Here is an 18,761-nt window from a genome sequence, read left to right as displayed (position 1 = left end):
GGAGGCAGGGAAGGGGAGGAGGGGGTGAGCTTGAGTGTGGAAAGAGAGCTTCAGTCCCTCCACCCTCTGTACAAAGGTAAAAACGTTAATCAGGCTCCCTTGTTTAGGCATTGGTGTCAGTGTGTGATGGAGGTGCAGTTTGGGAATTCAATTTAATTATCTACTTAGTGGAATCAACTGCCGACACTGAATAGATAGTAAGGTGGGTGTGGTTGAAATCACAACATTTCATTGAACAAGGAGTACAGGTCGAAATCACAACATTTCATTGTACAAGGAGTACAGGTCGAAATCACAACATTTCATTGTACAAGGAGTACAGGTCGAAATCACAACATTTCAGTACAGAGATAATAGAGGTCATATAACACCCAAACAGAGCTGAGTCGATCCGAGCTATACTGGGCTGGCCCGGTTGCATATCCACCATAGTTGCTGTAACAGTGCTGAATGGGACAATGTGAAAAGCAAATATCTGTACTAATACTGTATGGTTTGGGTCAACCATGTAGGCATATTATTTGCACTAGTTCCAAAATCAACCAAATATCCTATAGCTAGCTAAGAAATATATTTAAAAAAATGGTTTCATTATGCAACTTGACACCAGCAACTCATTGCTTGCGATTTTACCTGGTTGGTTTTTGGTTGAACTTGCACCCCTTTGTGGGATACAACGTTTGTCTGGAAAATGGATCCAGATAAACCGAGGTTCTCATTAGAATGCGTCTCACATCCCCGTGTACCCCTGGCGCGCACCAAAGTGTTGAGAGCTCGCGCTACTTGCGGCAAACGGGCGGCGAGAAGCGCGAGGAGGTGAATTGCGCGTTTGGCTCCGTTTCCCAACGTCGGTGTCGGGGAGGGGGCGGCGCCGACAGATGAACGTGATAGTGCGCCCTTTAAATACCGGCTGATCAAAGTGTCCCGTTCATTGCAGAGCCTCGGCCAGTGCAGTAAAACCGGTACACGCGCTCCCATCCCCAACTCCATCCGGCGACATGGCAAACGCTTACCTGCAAGGAGTGGAGATCTCCGCATCACAGTTCTTGGATATCTTTCACCACTATGACAACGATGGTAATTTAATTTTCTCCACATTTCGGAGTATCCAAAAAGATGACACCGAAGTAGAACGATTTTTTGGGGGGAAGTTTTGTGCCAAAGACCTTCATGGATCATTTGCGCGTTTTAGTGAATTCATTCTAACAATGAAAAAGTCGTTTTGACGGCCAAGACTTTTTTTGTGGGACCCCCGTCCTTAACTTTCTCAACGATTGATTGACAGTTAATTGAAGCATGCAAGGCTATTACTCATGCGTAAATATTGATATAAGATATAGGCTAAAACGTTAACCCTGGAAATTGAGGTGTCAATAATTAGGTTGATTGAAGATGACGTTTGAAATATATTCAGATAGGTTGAGGGAGGCACACATGAATGGAACTGATATACCCGTTTCATTGAATTAAGCAGTGATAGCCTATAGAAACGCATTGGCCTATGTGATGTAACGCGTAATGTTCTCATCCGTATTCGGTCTACTTTTTGCAGGTAATGGATATATTGAAGGGAAGGAGTTGCAGAGCTTTATAAAAGAACTTCAGCAAGCTCGAAAACAGGCAGGACTTGTAAGTAACTTCAATCTTATTTGTCATACATGTTTTTGTCAGTAAATTGCAGCATGGTTTTCTTAAAAGTTATTAACTGGTTACGTGAGGATATTTGCAAAGAGTGTTGTCTCTAACTGACGTTTGAAATGGACATTTCATTTTTACTGAATAATACAATATTTGTGTGTGCTTTTATTTTTTGGGGGTAGGGGGGATTTGTCCGCTATGTTAATTGACCAAAGTCAATTACTGGTGTTGCCGCAGTTATTCGGCATCTAGGCGAGGGGGAGGGGGGGGGGGGGGGAGAGAGATGGAGAAATACACAATTGCGCTCATGTGAATCTATAGTTGTGGAGCAGATTGGATGACTGGACTCCTGATTTACAGTATGTGCACAATGTGTTTTTTTCATACTCTATCTGAGAAACAATGACTAATAATTCAGTATTAGCATAATCATCATTACTTGTACTGATAATAGTAGGCCTGGGTCTTCATCATCTGTCATCTTGGATCCAGTATGGATTGAACAAGACAAGATTATGAATAAACCATTAGGTTGGCAATGGCATTTTGGGGGGGAATTTTTTTTTAACCATTTCACCTTATATGGTTTTATGTGCCTATTCAATTCCATGTATTGGCTCAATGACATACAGGGTTTCCAGAAGTGATGATGTGTTTTGATGCAACGCTTTTCCTGAGCTTCCATTTTGATAGCCTGTCAGTATATCATAGAGCTGGTTGTCATAAATAGACATTGATTGATATGAATGGTTATGAGATGTTGTCAAGTATGTGGTAAAAATAACACCCCCCCCCCACACACACACACATGATGGACGTGTTTACCCACCATCTTGCTCACCAGCCAGCGCTGTTCATTTATGATGAAAAGGGCACAGAGTTTGTCCTGGTCTAGTCATGTGATCAGGAAAATCTCTGGGCCCTGATGACAGATAACCAATGGGTTATCAGTGTATTTAACAAATTCCATTCTGACCTTGTGCTTTGACTTTGGTACATGGTTTATGCTTCAACTCAGCATTTTCTGAGTCTGAGTTGGACTGTGCCCATTCCTCAGTGTCAGACAGTAATTCTGAACACTTTCCTACTTTGCATTTGGCAAAGGTTACACACTTATTTCCCATTCCATGTACTATAAATTAGCTGAGCCTCTGTTGGCAGAATGGTTTGGCATTCGCACAGGACTTTTAAACAGGAGTAATGGCTCAATGTTTGCCAGACACTGAAAAACACCTTTTGATTTACTCAATGGGGAAGAGAGCGTGTTGTTGGATGGACTTGATGAAGAAAAATGGTGGTGTTTACCCGCAAATTAAGTTCCCATTTACAACTGCCCAATCGATGGCCTGTGAGAAAACAAAACACAATTGCTTTTGAAGTACAGAGTCCTCTGCATTTCTACGCCTTATGCAAAGAGATGCCAAAAATGGCTACCACATTTTGCACGGTCACCATCAGAGATCAATACAAAGATCAATGATTGTTTTTGACTGATTCAGTGTCTTGTATCTGCAGTGCTGCTCAGGATCTTCTGACTTAGAAACTCAAATTAATTCAATAAAACACACATTGCAGTATTTACGCAGTAGCATACAACCACTCCTTTTTTCTGCAGTCAAGAGAATTGAAGAATGGTTTGGTGGACTTAAAAGAGAAATGTGTGTGTTTGTGTTACACAAGGCAGTGGCTACACAAAAACTGATAAAATGCACAACAAATGGACAAAGTATCCATTTCATAAAGAAATTCAACTCACTTCTACTTTTGACATGTAAAATGGACTGACAAATGACATATCTGTTTGGGTGTGGCCACTGCCTAAACACAGGTTGATTGAACTACAGTAGGGACAAAGATGGCGTCCAATGATGGTCGCCATGCATCTTAAAGGTCACATATCTCAACAACTCTTCATCTCAGCAATCAGGTAACTATTGGACTGTAAACAAAAGCAGAAATGTTGGAATGCGGCCTCTACCTCCCACAGATGGATAACTGAATATGTTTGGTTTCCAGTGACCAATCAAGGTGGGTCTCCCTCCATGTCTGACCTCAGGCGCCAGTTTTCCCAGAGTTGAAGAAGATTAAACAATATTGATCATATCTTGGAAAGACCACTGGTGTGACTCTCGCATTTCCATGAGGATTTAAAGATAGATTTATCTTTTTCAGACATCTTTGGAATATCTTTCGTCTTTGGAATTGGTTTGTCATCTTTTTTTCTTTTTCTTATTTTTTTGTGGCTCATCCTCCAAGTGATGCGTTGCCTTTATTGATTTACTCTGAAAGATGACATAAAGTTTAACTTTTTTTTGGGGATCCCTTTGGGAATTATCAAATGTTTGGCTTGTTGTATGAGAGATCGAATATGAATCTAAAAATGTATGTAAAAATGTGTTATTTGAGGATGGAATGTGTGAATGTGAATTAGAAAACCCATGACAAAAGTCATATTACCTTGTGTATTTTACTGCTCTGGACAAGAAATCATTCTAAGATAAGAGATTTATCTTGGGTCATTTTTAAAGCTATATGTGATGTCCTCATATTACATATACAGAACCATACATATCCACTAGTATTGATTTTTTGGTCGACCTTAGGTATCAAATCACAGTAAATCACAGCAATCATAGGTCAAGTGCAATAAAAAAAGGATGATCTCATGTTTTGTTTTCACATCAACTCTTTCACATTTTTTCCTTTGAGAGAAAAGGATTGTCGAAACTGCTTGTTGAACGAAGCTGATTATTGAAAACGAAACTGCTGTTTCCCGAAATTTCGTAGATTAAGTAGTACTCTATGGGCCGGTTTCACAGACAAGATTTAAGCCTAGTCCTGGATTCACACTTTCAATTTCAATTGCCACTGAGGATGCGGATTAGGCTTAAGCCTTGTCTGTGAAACCGGCCCAATATATCTGGACAATCACGACCCACTCTTCCCTTAGTCCAGCAAAGTTCTTCATTTCACAGATTTCGTTAGTTCACACACATAAGAATGACCGGAAAACAATGATATTACAATTGTTACTCAACGCTGGGATGTTGGGAGAAAGTATTGCTTAAACTACCTACCCCACTGAACATGACTGTCATGTCTCTGGTTCTAGTTCTAGGCATGTTGGAACTTACCTTGAGGGGGGTAGCTAATTAGTAGCTAATGCTACTGTAACAATCTGCTATTTTCAAGGCCAGCTTTTTTCAGCGGACCTGATGGCATTGGCCTCTATCACCACAACTCCATCCACCTGATCGCAGGCTAGACGGTAATTTCACCAATAACGGCCGACACAAATTACCAATACACCTGTTTGGACTTGCATCCGTTTTGCGCCGGCTGAAAATTGAGTCCATACAGTAGGCCTACACTAACACGCACGCGCGCGCACACACACACACACACACACACACACACACACACACACACACACACACACACACACACACACACACACACGCACGTGACTCCCGTTGTGACTAACCCCCATTACAATTCTCTTCCTTGTCTCTCTGGGCGACGGGTACTCCACATGCCCGTATGACAGCACTGACAACATCAGTGTCTCGTCAACTCGATTCAATTACGGTGACCGTGGCAGCGAAGGTCTCCATTACCCCCAATCGTAACGGCAGGCAGCATTACATCATCGGGTCCGCCATCTGTATGTGTGCAGCGGCATGGACTGACCTGTGCCAAAACTCTATTAAGATTGCGCTGTGAGGGGTGAAGATTACACAGCGCTCTCCCCTAATTTAATTCACATTGATAACATGGGCCCGCCTTGCGCGGCATGCTAATGGTTTTTACGAGGAGTTCTCACCTGCATACCAAACTGGTTTTCAAGATAATTGAGGAGAGTATTTATCTAATAAACATCTGATAAGGAGGCCTCTCATGGATTTTGTCATGAGAGCTTGGAGGGATCTTAAAGGTTGTCTTTGACACAACTTTCAGATTACCAGGAAGTTGAAAAAGTACTGTAAATATAATTCATTACATACAAATATTTATCAGTCCTGTTTTCTCTCACAGGAGCTGACAGATCAAATGAGGGCTTTCGTAGAGCAATACGAAAAGAATGCAGATGGGAAGATCGGGATTGTTGAGGTGGGTATAGTCACAGATTCATGATGTAATTGAACCAGGGATCTATCATCGTTGTTGCTCACTCCTTGACAATGTCTTCCATTTCATTCAATTTTACTTTCAACTGCCCTACTTAAGTGCATCATTTTAATTGCATGTCTACCAGCTACAACCCCCCAATTGTCTGTCAGATTGTCCCCAGGGTTCAATTGTGCTTCCTAATTGGACCAGAGATAATACCTCTGTAAAACATATACTGTATGTCAAATGCTTGGATTTGAGGTGTGCTTGATTTAGCTTGGCGTTTGCACTTTTCAGAAGCACAGCGCAAGAATTTGGTAGTATTTGACATTTTACCCAGGTCCGCATGAGACTAAAACATGTAGAAACCCTATTATGAGTGACCTTAGGTTAGGTTCAGCCCTCTGATTCTCAGGGGCTTGTAGTATCTTCTTGTTTTTACGTTGAATGGTACAGTAGTGTTCTAGAAAAAAAGAAGGGTTTGTGCCTCGAAATGGTCGAGTGAGATGGCCAGTTCTCCTCTGGTGTTGAAAGCCAAATTTCAGGAGACATCAGACACTCCAGTCCTTCAGGGTCAGTGTCTCTCTGGGTCTTTAGCAGACGCACATAAACAGGCACACACACACACAAACACACGCACGCACGCACGCACACACACACACACAAACTAGAAAAAACTAAACATATTTTCAGTATTTCTGTATTTCAGAAAGCAATAATGCTGTTTAGATTACGTTTCCCCAGAAGGGTGACAGAAGGACAGGAGTACTGTTTGAAAACTAATTTTAGGCGTCTGGGTGATCCAATGCCCTGGGGTTCTCATCGCCTCTACATAGCAGCTGTGCTGATAACGCCACAGAAGTAGTGGCAAAGGTTAGAGAGGGTCTCAAAGTGGATTACAATGCATTTCTCAGCAGCTTTGGCCACCAGATCACAAAGCTGTCAATCTTTGCCACTGTAGGATAAAAAAGTGTTTAAGCAATGTAATACAGAATACAGAAGCTATTTGCCTGAGGCATAATTAGTCTTTTTTGGCCAATGTATCACAGAATGTTGAAATTACTTATTTATTATTATTTATTTAGAGAAGATAGTGACAGCCCAGCCATTATGGCTGATAACATAACAAGGACTGAAAGAATGTGTAATGCCATAGACTAATATAAGGGGCTTTGACTCAGTCAGTCTAGTAGCTACATATGCATTTGCAATAGCCAACTCTTTCATTGTTTTCATGCCAAACACTTGGGTTGTCCCTGACAGCAGATAATCTATAACCAAGCAGTTGGTTTCCTATCAGTCTAACAAATTCCACATACTGTACATGTATGCTCATGTGTATTATTTGTACAGAGCTGCTACCCATAAGCCACTGCTCTGGCTGTGTGTGTCATATCTCTGCATGATACAGATACTTTTTGGTCTCATATTTTAACAAATGCTAAAGTCTACTTGATTTGTGATGTTTCAATCTACTTGAGATGTGATGTTTCAATACCTTTGTTCTTACCTGTATATTTCCTGTTTATACTGTACCCAAGTTTGTGACTTTTCTTTTCTTTGCTACAGCTAGTACAAATATTGCCCACAGAGGAAAACTTCCTGTTATTCTTCCGGCAACAGCTGAAGTCTTGTGCAGAATTTATGCTGGTATTCCTCTTTAACCCCTGAATCTGAGATCTAAATATATTTGTGTATTCACACAGCAAACCAATGTCTGGAATGATATTTTATCAACTGATATAAGTAATTTTCTGTAATTGTTAGTATCAAAGTGAATGCTAATGCTACTGTAACAACCTAGTGTCCTTTTGCCTTACTTTTTAAGTACAGGATAAGTTGATTTACTAATGTATTTAAACTAGCACTGTATTTTCTGTTCTTACCATGACACAAACCCCTCCTCTATTATTAGTCCTCTTATGGACCCTGATTTATCAAACTGTATGACCATGTTCAAATTGATTAACTGGAACTGCTTATGAAAATGAACATACATTCACTTTCTGCTAAGATTTGTGTGTACACTCAGAAAGAGTATTTTCTCTACTCTTTATTGATACAAGACCTATTTCTTTCATTGTTTCATCCCAGGCTTGGAGAAATTATGATGCCGACCATAGTGGCTACATCGAAGCAGAGGAACTGAAGGTGAGCAAAGCATGCAGGTTGTCTGGTAATGAACATGTTGCTGTCCTCTCTGTTTCAGTAATAGAAAGTAAGCTCACAAGGAGCTCCAGGAGGTCAAGGCTCCGCTGGATTGTAACTTCAAATCACTTTTTTATGCCCAGTCTGTAAATCAGTTTGGTAATTGAAATCTTAGCCAGAATGCCAAAGGGATTTGGGAGCTTTCTTCAACCCTACATCAACATGTCATCCATAAAGACACTTGGCTATGCCCTTCACTAGAGTTGTCTAAAGAAAGTCTGAGAAATAAGAAAGGGGAATCAATTCCTGGCTTATGTTGGAAGGCCTTGGGGTCAGGGGTTAATTTGAGAGTTCCGTCAGCTCAGGGTGTATTTCACACCCTGAGCTGTGTGTCCCGCTCAAAGTCATCATGTACTGCTTCTTTCAAATGAAGATGGAGTTAGAATGAAATGCAGTTTAAAATGTCAAGTCTTGCACGCACATGTATTTGCATTTGCATTACACGAAAACCCACAACAGGTGCACACAGGCATCCGGATAAATGGGTGTGCAAAACACAGGCAAACCCAACCACATACAAATACATAATTCAAATAGTCATAAGGATTTGCAAAGCGCTCCAAAAATGATGGGGACAGCACTCACACACTCAACATATCTAATACTGAGTTCATTCAGCATGCACACTGTGATCTGCTAGACGCCTACCTACACGAACCTCCAAACCTCTAGAGGTGACATAATATAGATGTAGACCTAATAGAACTTCAATTAATTGTTAAAAGACGTAACAGGGTCATTTCTGACAGCAGTTAGTGAGCAGCTGTCAGATTTCCCCTCAGTGGTTTGATAACGATGACAGTCTGTTGCCACCAACGCCCCTTACTGCATGACAAAAGTTGCATTGTTAGGCTAGTCTGTGATGCAGTCCTTTTGCACGTTTGTCTGCATCGCTTTATTGTATGCTGTATTGTATGTGTACAATGTGGTAAATGATTCTGATATTGATCAGTTTGGAGGGTAAATGCATCGTATTCTGGGTTGCTGTATTACTCAGCATTGACCGACCTTGATGCTTATCGAGTCAGGATTTCAGCCAAAGTTGTGTGTATCTCACATAGTGTAATGTGGCTTCCTTTCTACATCTACCTCACCTTCATCTGCACTAATCTACCGAAAGTAATCTGGTGGATGGCTGGTGTAACACCTTCATATCAGTGCAGGAAATGAGATAGGATGCCAATTTAAAAACTTGAAATATTTACATCAACAGACAATGACTGAATGATTTTTGCAATTCCAACATATATCACTCCCATAGTTTTCAAAGTGTAATTTTCTGTATTTGCTTTATTCCAGAACTTTTTGAAAGATCTGCTTCAGAAAGCGAAGAAACCATATGATGAGAAGAAGTTAGACGAGTATACTCTTGCCACAGTAAGAATCTGGTATTTTACCTGTGAAGCAACCAGACTTGGGTCGAAATAGTATTACAATTTTTTCAAATATTTTGAGCGTCTGCTTGTGCCTACCTTGGGTGGGGTTTGCAATTTTGAAACTATTCCATTGACTCCATTGTGCCTGGCATACTCAATCAAGTGCAACAAACCATATGAACCCAGGTCTGTGTAATCAGCAAGTCATACCACCAACATTGATAACAGTGTTGCTAAGCCATGTATCATGGAACCTATGTAACAACAACATAGACATGATCAAACATGACATATAAAAATTAAAAAAATTAAAAATTTAAATTCTGTTGGGTTATTATGACAAATCTTGATGTGGATGTGTTCCATTTCCATATATCACCTACATGCAAGCATTGAGTATCAGTATATATTGTATAGTCATACCTTCAGGCAGTAAATCGTTTGTATAATATGCTGATACAGATATCAAATGTGTTTGCATTTGTGTGTTTCAGCTCAAAATATTCGACTCAAACCACGATGGGAAGTTGTGTTTGGCAGAAATGGCGAGGTCTGTTATGAGATTATGTCTTGTATGAATGATGTATCTTTATATATTTGGCTATAAATGGCTGACCTAAACAGGACATATCCTTTGTTTTTTTCAAAACAGGCTGCTACCGGATGAAGAGAATTTCCTACTCAAGTTTCAGGTTGGTGTAGGAGAGTAAATCTGAGAGGGATTCAGGAAAATCTGATTGACCTTGACTCAACATTCTTTTTCTCTCTCTCTCTCTCTCTCTCTCTCTCTCTCTCTCTCTCTCTCTCTCTCTCTCTCTCTCATATTCCCTCCACATCTCTTTCTTTCTGTCTCTCTTGTTCTCTCCATCTCTCCCTCACTCTCTTTTCCCCTCTCTCTATACACAGGGGGTGAAGATGGCGAGAAAAGAGTTCAACAAGATATTCGAATTATATGATCAGGTATGTTCTGAAAATACAAATGACTCTCTATGAGGCCATTTTGAATCTTATATAATGCACATGCAGACTTAAGATGGTGGATGAGGTGGGCAGCCCTTCAATATCAGAGGGTGATTGCTGCTCTCTGGGGACCTACTCCATACCTCCTTCTCACTGTCTCTCGTTCTCTCTGGATGTCACTCTCTCTGGCACGCTCCATCCCTCCCCTCTCCATATTTATCTGCCAAGAGCTATTTGTATGCACAGTGGATATATTGTTTGGATGTCCCTCCTGTCCCCATCTCTCTCTCTCTCTCTCTCTCTCTCTCAACCTACCCCCCCACTCTTTTTTCTCTCTCTCTTCCTCTGTCTTCTTTTATCTTCCTTACTCCCCCTCTTCTTCACTCTCTATCTTCATTTCTCCCCCCACCTTACTGTTTTCCTCCCTCCCTCCCCCAATGTATGACTTTGTCCCTGGACTGGGTCGTACCATTCCTAGTCTCCGATGGCAGCTCCTGTGATACGTATACGTATTGATTGGCGGGTTCATGTTGTGCAGGCAGGCAGGAGTTCTGGGGCTAGCTGATATGTGAACACCCAGACAGGTAATTGGGGGTGAAAATGGCAGCACATTCATTAGGAGGGCTGTGGAGCATTACAGGAAAATCCGTCTGACTGGCTGGCTGTTGATCCCGATTTTCGCATTTGTTTGGGCTTGAGACCATAGACACGAATACAGACGCAGCATCTTGGCACCTCATGTTCCAGACAGGTAAATCCTCTTATGTGAGGAATGTTCTTGGAGAAAATATGGAGGACAAGTTGTCAGACGCTGTGTTTCTATAGCCCTGGTTCTAGGTAAACAAGGGTTTATCCAATATCCACACTAGCATACCACTTAGAATGCACAGCAAATACCTTGGTCAATGAAGAGCCCAATCAAGACGCCACTTATTAGCACATAATCACTGGCCAATTAGTGCTGCAGCCCAGATTTCTCCACCCTTTTCCTGAAGTATGCACTTGTGTACTTTCACACATGGATTTACAGTGTAAGTAATGGGACTGTGAAGCATGTTTTCTTCTTTGGGCTCTACACTCCAAAGGTTTGGATTTGAAATTAAACAATTAGTATGAGGTAGAGATTCCCATCTTTTATGGTATTTGTGTACATATTGGTTTCACCATTCAGAAATTACACCACACTGTATGCATAGTCCTGCTTTTTCAGGGTACCCAAAAGTAATGGGACAGATTTATCAAATGTCTAAAATAAGCAATTTGAACAGCCACCCACCCCCCTTGAGTTGTGAAAGGAAAACATTGCATCTTGATCAAAAAGGGCAGGGCTTGTTTTTGGTCTAATTTCCAGCAAAGCCGCAGCAAAACATTTTTCTCCAATATCACTACACCACTCCATTCAGCACAGTGCATACCACATGTGTTGTTTTAATCTCCCCTCCCCTCTCCCCTCCCCTCTGAAAGATTGGTTAGCCTAATTATTTAAACCTATAATTGACCTAACAGTAAGGGACTGGATCTCTCATATGCTAATGGAAGGCGAGAGCAACTGATGATGACAGACTGATTCGGTAATCTGGTCATTGCAAATGCAAAGTATATTTTATTTACTAACACACCAAATCAAAGTTAAATATGTTTTATTTATTGTTATGCCACATTCCCAGTTTTGGAAGGTATGATGATCCAACCCGTAAAATGCCCAAAATCCATAAAGATACTCATTTTGTACGATTAGTCTGCACACCCCTAGTACAGTTGAAGTCGGAAATGTACATACACCTTAGCCAAATACATTTTGACAATTCCTGACATTTAATCCTAGTAAACATTCCCTGTCTTAGGTCAGTTAGGACCACTACTTTATTTTAAGAATGCGAAATGTCCAAATAATAGTAGAGAGAATTATTTATTTCAGCTTTTATTTCTTTCATCACATTCCCAGTGGGTCAGAAGTTTACATACACTTAGTTAGTATTTGGTAGCATTGCCTTAAATTGTTTAACTTTGGGTATGTTTTGAGTAGCCTCCCACAAGCTTCCCACAATAAGTTGGTGGAATTTTGGCCCATTCCTTCTGACAGAACTTGCGTAACTGAGTCAGGTTTGTAGGCCTCCTCACTCGCACACCCTTTTTCAGTTCTGCCCACAAATGTTCTATAGGATTGAGGTCAGGGCTTTGTGATGACCACTCCAATACCTTGACTTTGTTGTCCTTAAGCCATTTTGCCACAACTTAGGAAGTATGCTTGGGGTCATTGTCCATTTGGAAGGCCCATTTGCAACCAAGCTTTAACTTCCTGGCTGATGTCTTGAGATGTTCAATATATCCAGATAATTTTCCTTCCTCATGATGCCATCTATTTTGTGAAGTGCACCAGTCCCTCCTGCAGCAAATCACCCCCACAACATGATGCTGCCACCCCTGTGCTTCACAGTTAGGATGGTGTTCTTCGGCTTGCAAGCCTCCCCCTTTTTTCTCCAAACATAACAATGGCCATTATGGCCAAACAGTTAAATTTTAGTTTCATCAGACCAGAGGACATTTCTCCAAAAAGTAAGATCTTTGTCCCCATGTGGGACAAACCGAAGTCTCGCTTTTTTATGGCGGTTTTGGAGCAGTGGCTTCTTCCTTGCAGAGCGGCCTTTCAGGTTATGTCGATATAGGACTCGTTTTTACTGTGGATATAGGTACTTTTGTACCTGTTTCCTCCAGCATCTTCACAAGGTCCTTTGCTGTTGTTCTGGGATTGATTTGCACTTTTCACACCAAAGTATGTTCATCTCTAGGAGACAGAACACGTCTCCTTCCTCAGTGGTATGATGGCTGCGTGGTCCCATGGTGTTTATACTTGCGTACTATTGTTTGTACAGATGAACGTGGTACCTTCAGGCATTTGGAAATTGCTTCCAGGGATGAAGCAGTCTTGTGGAGGTCCACACATTTTTTTCTGAGGTCTTTCTGATTTCTTTTGATTTTCCCATAATGTCAAGTAAAGAGGCACTGAGTTTGAAGGTAGGCTTTAAACTACATCCATTGTTGGAAAAATTACTTGTGTCATGCACAAAGTAGATGTCCTAACTGACTTGCCAAAACTATAGTTTGTTGAATGAAAAAAAAACATGAAATCTGTGGAGTGGTTAAAAAATGAGTTTTAATGACTTCAACCTAAGTGTATGTAAACTTTTGACTTCAGCTGTAGCTACTGGGGAAAAACATGTTTTGTTTTAGTTTGAATTGAAAAATGTGTGTGGGTGGAATTTTCTCAAAGACACACCCTGGCCAAAACAAGGCCTGCCCATGTTTACAGTACCTTCCACAGCAATTACAGACTGGGCCTTTAAAGGGGCAATGTAGTCAAAAACTGATTTATATTTAGATGGTATTTGCACTCTATGAGGTTGAAGTAACACTGTGAAATTGTGAAAAGTATGCTTACCGTCTCTAAATATGACAGCAGTTTGAAAAAATCGAGTTCTAGCTTGTTTTCCTTGGGTGGGGTCTTGGCCCCCCACATTGCGTCACCCGGAGATCTGATTTGAATATGCCAATGCTAAAGTACCAAAAATGTAGTTGCATCCAACTGCAAACACAAATGTTGCATAAATCCACATATATAGACACTGTAGACTGCTAAAGAATTGCTTAGGAAAGAACGTGCATATCAATGAAACGACTCACAAGATGAACTGTCAATCAAAAATGCACAATCACAGCCACATCAACAGTGTGGACTTCAATGACAGGTGGAGGCAAGGGGAAAATAATGTTAAAAATTAGATGTATATATTTATTTATTATTATATTATTTATTCTCTTACAAAGAAACACACACAGTTCCTTTTTGGATACCCTGTGATGTTTTAAAATTAAATTAGAATGATTACTTGGCCCATTTAAGTAGTAGTTAAATTCTTAAATTCAAATGTTTGCAGGTCAATCTGCTGTGCGTGAGCTAACAAATGATTTGCATGAAGACGTTTGCGGGTCTAGGGGGGGAGTGAGCCTGGATTGTCATGTGAGAGAAGTACTACTTTGGCTACAAAGCTTACTGGAAGTCACCCTTGATCCTTTTAGATCTATGAGAGGTATCTAGAGGTAGGGTGTTGGGGTTGATTGGGACTAGGTATAATTGTTTGTGTGTACAGTCTCAATTAAACCAGAGGCAAGTAAACACACAACTATTAGTGGCCCAAAAAAAGCTGTTCACATTTATGAATAGAACAGATAAGCAAAACATAAACAGGCCACTCAAATATACACATCTGCTCATTAAGCGTATTATTGTTTTGTTTATTTGTTTGTTTTGTTTGTTTATTGAGATGAGGGTCCTGAGCAACAGCATAGCATTGTGTTGACGCCGCATGCCAAACCGATGCTAAACGCCTCCCTCTCTTTTCCCACCGTGAACCACAAAGACACACTAATATCGCTAATGTCTGGTGCGGGCAGATGAAAGGAAATGGCCACTAAATGGTGTGACATTGTGTTTCCTGTGTGTTTGTGCTGATATGGTCACGGCTGTTTACCTCTTCTTGTTGGTGGCTTTCTCTCGCTCTCTCTTTTTCTTTCTTTTTCTCTCTCTCTCTCTCTCTCACCCTCTCTCTCTCTCTCATCCTCTCTCTCTCTCTCTCTCTTTGCGCTCCCTCTCTCTCTTTCCGCTCCCTCTCTTAGGATGAGAACGGATACATGGATGAGAATGAACTGGATGCCCTCCTCAAAGACCTGTGTGAGAAGAACAAGAAGGTGAGTCCTCATGTAGATTGGCCAGAGTCTTGAGAAATAGAAGAGACATGCCTAGTCTGTTGCCTGTAGCATTTTGAAGACCTTGAAACAAACTCATAAGAGCATTCACTTGTCTGATGTCCTGGCTCTCCTTATCTCTCTCCCTCTCTCCCTCACACATACACAAACAAACACATCTCTATCTGTCCGTTGTCCATGCAGATGGTGAACCACTGACAGACCTTTCAAGGACTTATTCTCTAAGTCTGTGATATTAAGGCAAAACAGCTGACTTTAATGAGCTTAATGAGCTAAGGTTTTGGGTTTTGAAATGTAAAAGCAGACTTCAAAGTCAAGGGGATGTAAATGAAGAGTTGGATGTCTGTGTCGCTGTCTTCGTCTCTGACAGGTTCTGGAGGTCAGCAAAATCCCCACATATAAGACAGCCATCATGGCGCTATCGGACGGGGGCAAGCTGTACAGGACGGAGCTAGCACTTGTGCTCTGTGCTGATGACATTTAAGACCCTCTAACCTAATGCCCCCCCCCCCCCCCCCGAACCGCCCCCAACCAACCAACTCCCCTCCCCCTAAACAACCCCCTTCCCCCCATATCCAACCCCCCCCCCCCCTTTTCTCCCCTTAACCACACTCCTTCCATCACCCGCCTTACTTCCTCTCACTCGTGAAGTGTGTAAAGATACTGTAGCTTGGACATAGGATGTATTTTCGTTTTTCTTTTCGAAAACAAATCTGTAAATTTGCCAGCGTGTACGTAGGTAGAGTACATTATCGGAGACATAGGGTGGCACATACTTTTCAAACCTGTTGTTTCTATACTGTTTGTAAATGTACAGATTTTGTAACGATGAGATTGATACCACAATTAAAAGTCCTATATGGCATACTCTACGATTACAAAACCAAGACCTTTGCTCTCTCATTGGCTGAAAGAGTGTGGGGGTGTCCCTTTCTGACCAATCACAAAAGTGTTTACGGTCTTATTAAATAATATACTGTATCTACACAAACCAGTTCAACTACTAGCATCAATAACTACTATATCATGACAACATTGCTGTAGTAGTCAAAGCAATAATATGTTATTAAATAAAAATGTTTCTGGAATGTGGTGCATGGAAACAAAATAAAGAACATGGCGGACGAAAAGTTACGTGATGTATGAGAATTTCAAGCTACATATCCTTTTAGCAGTGCATGTTAGTGGCTGAAAGCCTTGCCTTGGTATGGAGGCACTACTGAAATGACAAGCACATACAGTATCTCTGAGTTATCTAGTCTAACCCACCTTAACCCCTGACCCCCTGCCCTGTGTATAACAATGGTGCCACTCTCTGATGTGATACATGGAACTTTTTTTGCACTGTAAACAATGCCATGCCCTACCATGCTGGGCACCAGAAACACTGTGTAAGATGTAATAAAAACTAAATTCAACAACTACCTAAAAAACTAATTGTCTTTGTCTGTTGCTCCTTCACCAGTATAGATAACATTTATAATTTGTAACTTATACACATTTATATTTCATTTTTTCACACTGAACAAAACCTGATATAGTACCTAAATTGGCACAATATTTTCATGCTCACATTCAAAAGTGAACAATATTGTCTTTTTAGGCACTTATCTACTGGACTACAGGCCGCCCCGACAATCTTTTTTTTTTTTTGTCTTGTTTATGAACTCTGGTATCCAAGCAATCTCTATCTATAGTAGAAGAGAAAATGTTCAACACAGTAGCATCAATTTGTCCAAACGTTACTCACTATCCAGAAAAAAATAAATCATAAAGAATTAAAACCATACTTTTTTTTTTTTAATTAAATCAATTGAAACTGAAATTACTAATTAATACTGAACTCAAAATGCTTTTTATCTATTTTAACAATGTAGCATTATTGAATCCAGAAAGTGTCTCCCTAGCAGCACCAAGACCACAAACTCTGAAAACACACAGACACTTGAAGGTCAAAAAGGTAACTGTTGGTTTATGATACAGAGGGGAAGCCCAAAACACTTATAAATCCTTTCATTGAGTGGCAAATGGAATTGCAGGAGTGCTTCTCCATCCCCATGCAGTGAGAGTTAAGACAGCAGGGTGATCTTATCTTATAATTGGGAAGTTGCTTCTCTGAGTTGGTAAATGTATAGCGACGGCTTATCTGAGGTTAGCTGCAGTATGCAGCAGAGGCACCATGTTTATGTGTGTGTGTGTGTGTGTGGGGGGGGGAGGGAACTCAGTGCAACTCTGACAGAAGACAGGAGAAAGGATAGTTGAATGAAAGAGATGGGAAGGAAAGGAGCAATAAATTGCATTATGGGAATTGTCCCCATCATTCTTAATGATACGCCAAGACATTCAGCGTGTTTGGGTTGAAAAGCCAAACTGACTAGAAACCAGGCAAGGCCAGGAGGAAACAGGCAGGGCAGTAGCACCTGTGCAGTCTCAAGCTGGAGTGAGATTCTGACAGCACGATTTAAAAACATGACAATGACAACATGGCTGCTATTGTTGATCAAATCCTCAATTGAACGTCCTATGAATTATTTTTTAACAACTACCACATAACATTACCCTCAACTGAACATGCAATCAATAGATCGCTCAAATACCATAATGATTTCTATACAACCGCAGCCTACACATCGCGGCATATCAGGCTTTTCCTGATTCAGGCACACATGTCAGAAAACATTCCTATGATTGCTTATCAAACTTGTATCCCATCATGCAACAAGTTTTGAAAGCTGCTGATCAGCAACTGCTTTCAATCACACTCATGATGTGTGTTGCAGATTCTGGCTATCAGCAGACCTTCAAAATGCTTGGAATTTAAAGATAACATTTACATATCAATTTGCTATAATGATCCAATAATCTGCGCCTATCTGCACAATCTGTGAATCTCTAACATGTACGTACGTTGCATTCTAGGTTTTGTACATTACATGGTGACACGACAATGTACTGTACGAAGGTGACTCCCAACACTGCACCACACACACACACAAACAGCACAGCTTTAGGAGGGTCAGCAAATGGGTGTGGTAGGACTTGAGTGCTGTGTGGGATTGAAAAGACGCTGCATCCGTCGCGGTTGTTTGGTGCGTGTCCTCTGCCATCAGACACTGTCAAACACCCTCTGTTCGGTGGAAGGGGGAGGCAGTCTGGTGACAGAACAAGGAAAATGTGACCTGACAATCCAAAAACCCGCTCCAGCTGCATGTGAAGGGTGCCGGTTCCACGGCACTGCTCCGATGAGGACAGAGAGGGAGGGCAGAGAGGAGAGGAGGAATAGACAGATGGGTATTGAGGGAGAGAAGATAAGGGAGAGAGGAGAAGTCAAGTGTGTGTGTGTGTGTGTGTGTGTGTGTAGGAGAGGGGGGAAAAAAAGAAGATATGCAGAAAAAGGAAGGAAAAAGGAAGAAAAGAATTACACATCTGTTGAACAGCCGGCTGTTGAGAAACAAGCTAACTACCTCGAATGTCTGGTGACATTTTTATTTACCGCCTCATATGGTGCAGCAGCAGAAAGCTTAGCCAAGGATTACCCTTCAAGCTTTTTAGTTTGCTGCAAATCCGACTTCTGAGGAAAAATAACCCTCTGATTTGGGATATTTCTCAGCTAAGTACTACAAATCCATATTAATTCATAATAGTGATTTGTCAGAACTAAAATGATGACAAGGAGCTTGTGAGGGAATCGGATTTTTCTTTTTT

General features: G+C 41.0%; 1 protein-coding gene across 1 annotated transcript; it reads left to right on the top strand.

Annotated features, from left to right (window-relative positions):
- Positions 1-985: 985 nt before the first annotated feature.
- calb1 (calbindin 1) lies at positions 986-15,549 on the top strand. The gene is made up of 11 exons (XM_083678499.1): positions 986-1,077; positions 1,553-1,629; positions 5,674-5,748; positions 7,318-7,398; positions 7,843-7,899; positions 9,256-9,333; positions 9,827-9,882; positions 9,985-10,024; positions 10,239-10,292; positions 14,967-15,038; positions 15,427-15,549. The coding sequence occupies exons 1-11, from the start codon at positions 999-1,001 to the stop codon at positions 15,538-15,540; spliced, it is 783 nt and encodes a 260-aa protein (XP_083534625.1). The 5' UTR covers positions 986-998; the 3' UTR covers positions 15,541-15,549.
- The last annotated feature ends 3,212 nt before the right edge of the window (positions 15,550-18,761 follow it).

This window comes from Argentina silus (genome assembly GCF_951799395.1).
Source record: "Argentina silus genome assembly, chromosome: 10".
Taxonomy (NCBI): domain Eukaryota; kingdom Metazoa; phylum Chordata; class Actinopteri; order Argentiniformes; family Argentinidae; genus Argentina; species Argentina silus.
The sequence above is the reverse complement of the archived record's forward strand: the minus strand, read 5'-3'. Positions and strand labels throughout refer to the sequence as shown.

What these genes read in the sequence shown, in the direction of transcription:
- calb1 (XM_083678499.1), top strand. Translation starts at nt 999, where the DNA reads ATGGCAAACGCTTACCTGCAAGGAGTGGAGATCTCCGCATCACAGTTC. An exon ending in CTTGTGCAGAATTTATGCTG is followed by an intron (nt 7,399 to 7,842) that starts GTATTCCTCTTT and finishes GTTTCATCCCAG; the next exon opens with GCTTGGAGAAATTATGATGC. An exon ending in TATTCGAATTATATGATCAG is followed by an intron (nt 10,293 to 14,966) that starts GTATGTTCTGAA and finishes TCCCTCTCTTAG; the next exon opens with GATGAGAACGGATACATGGA.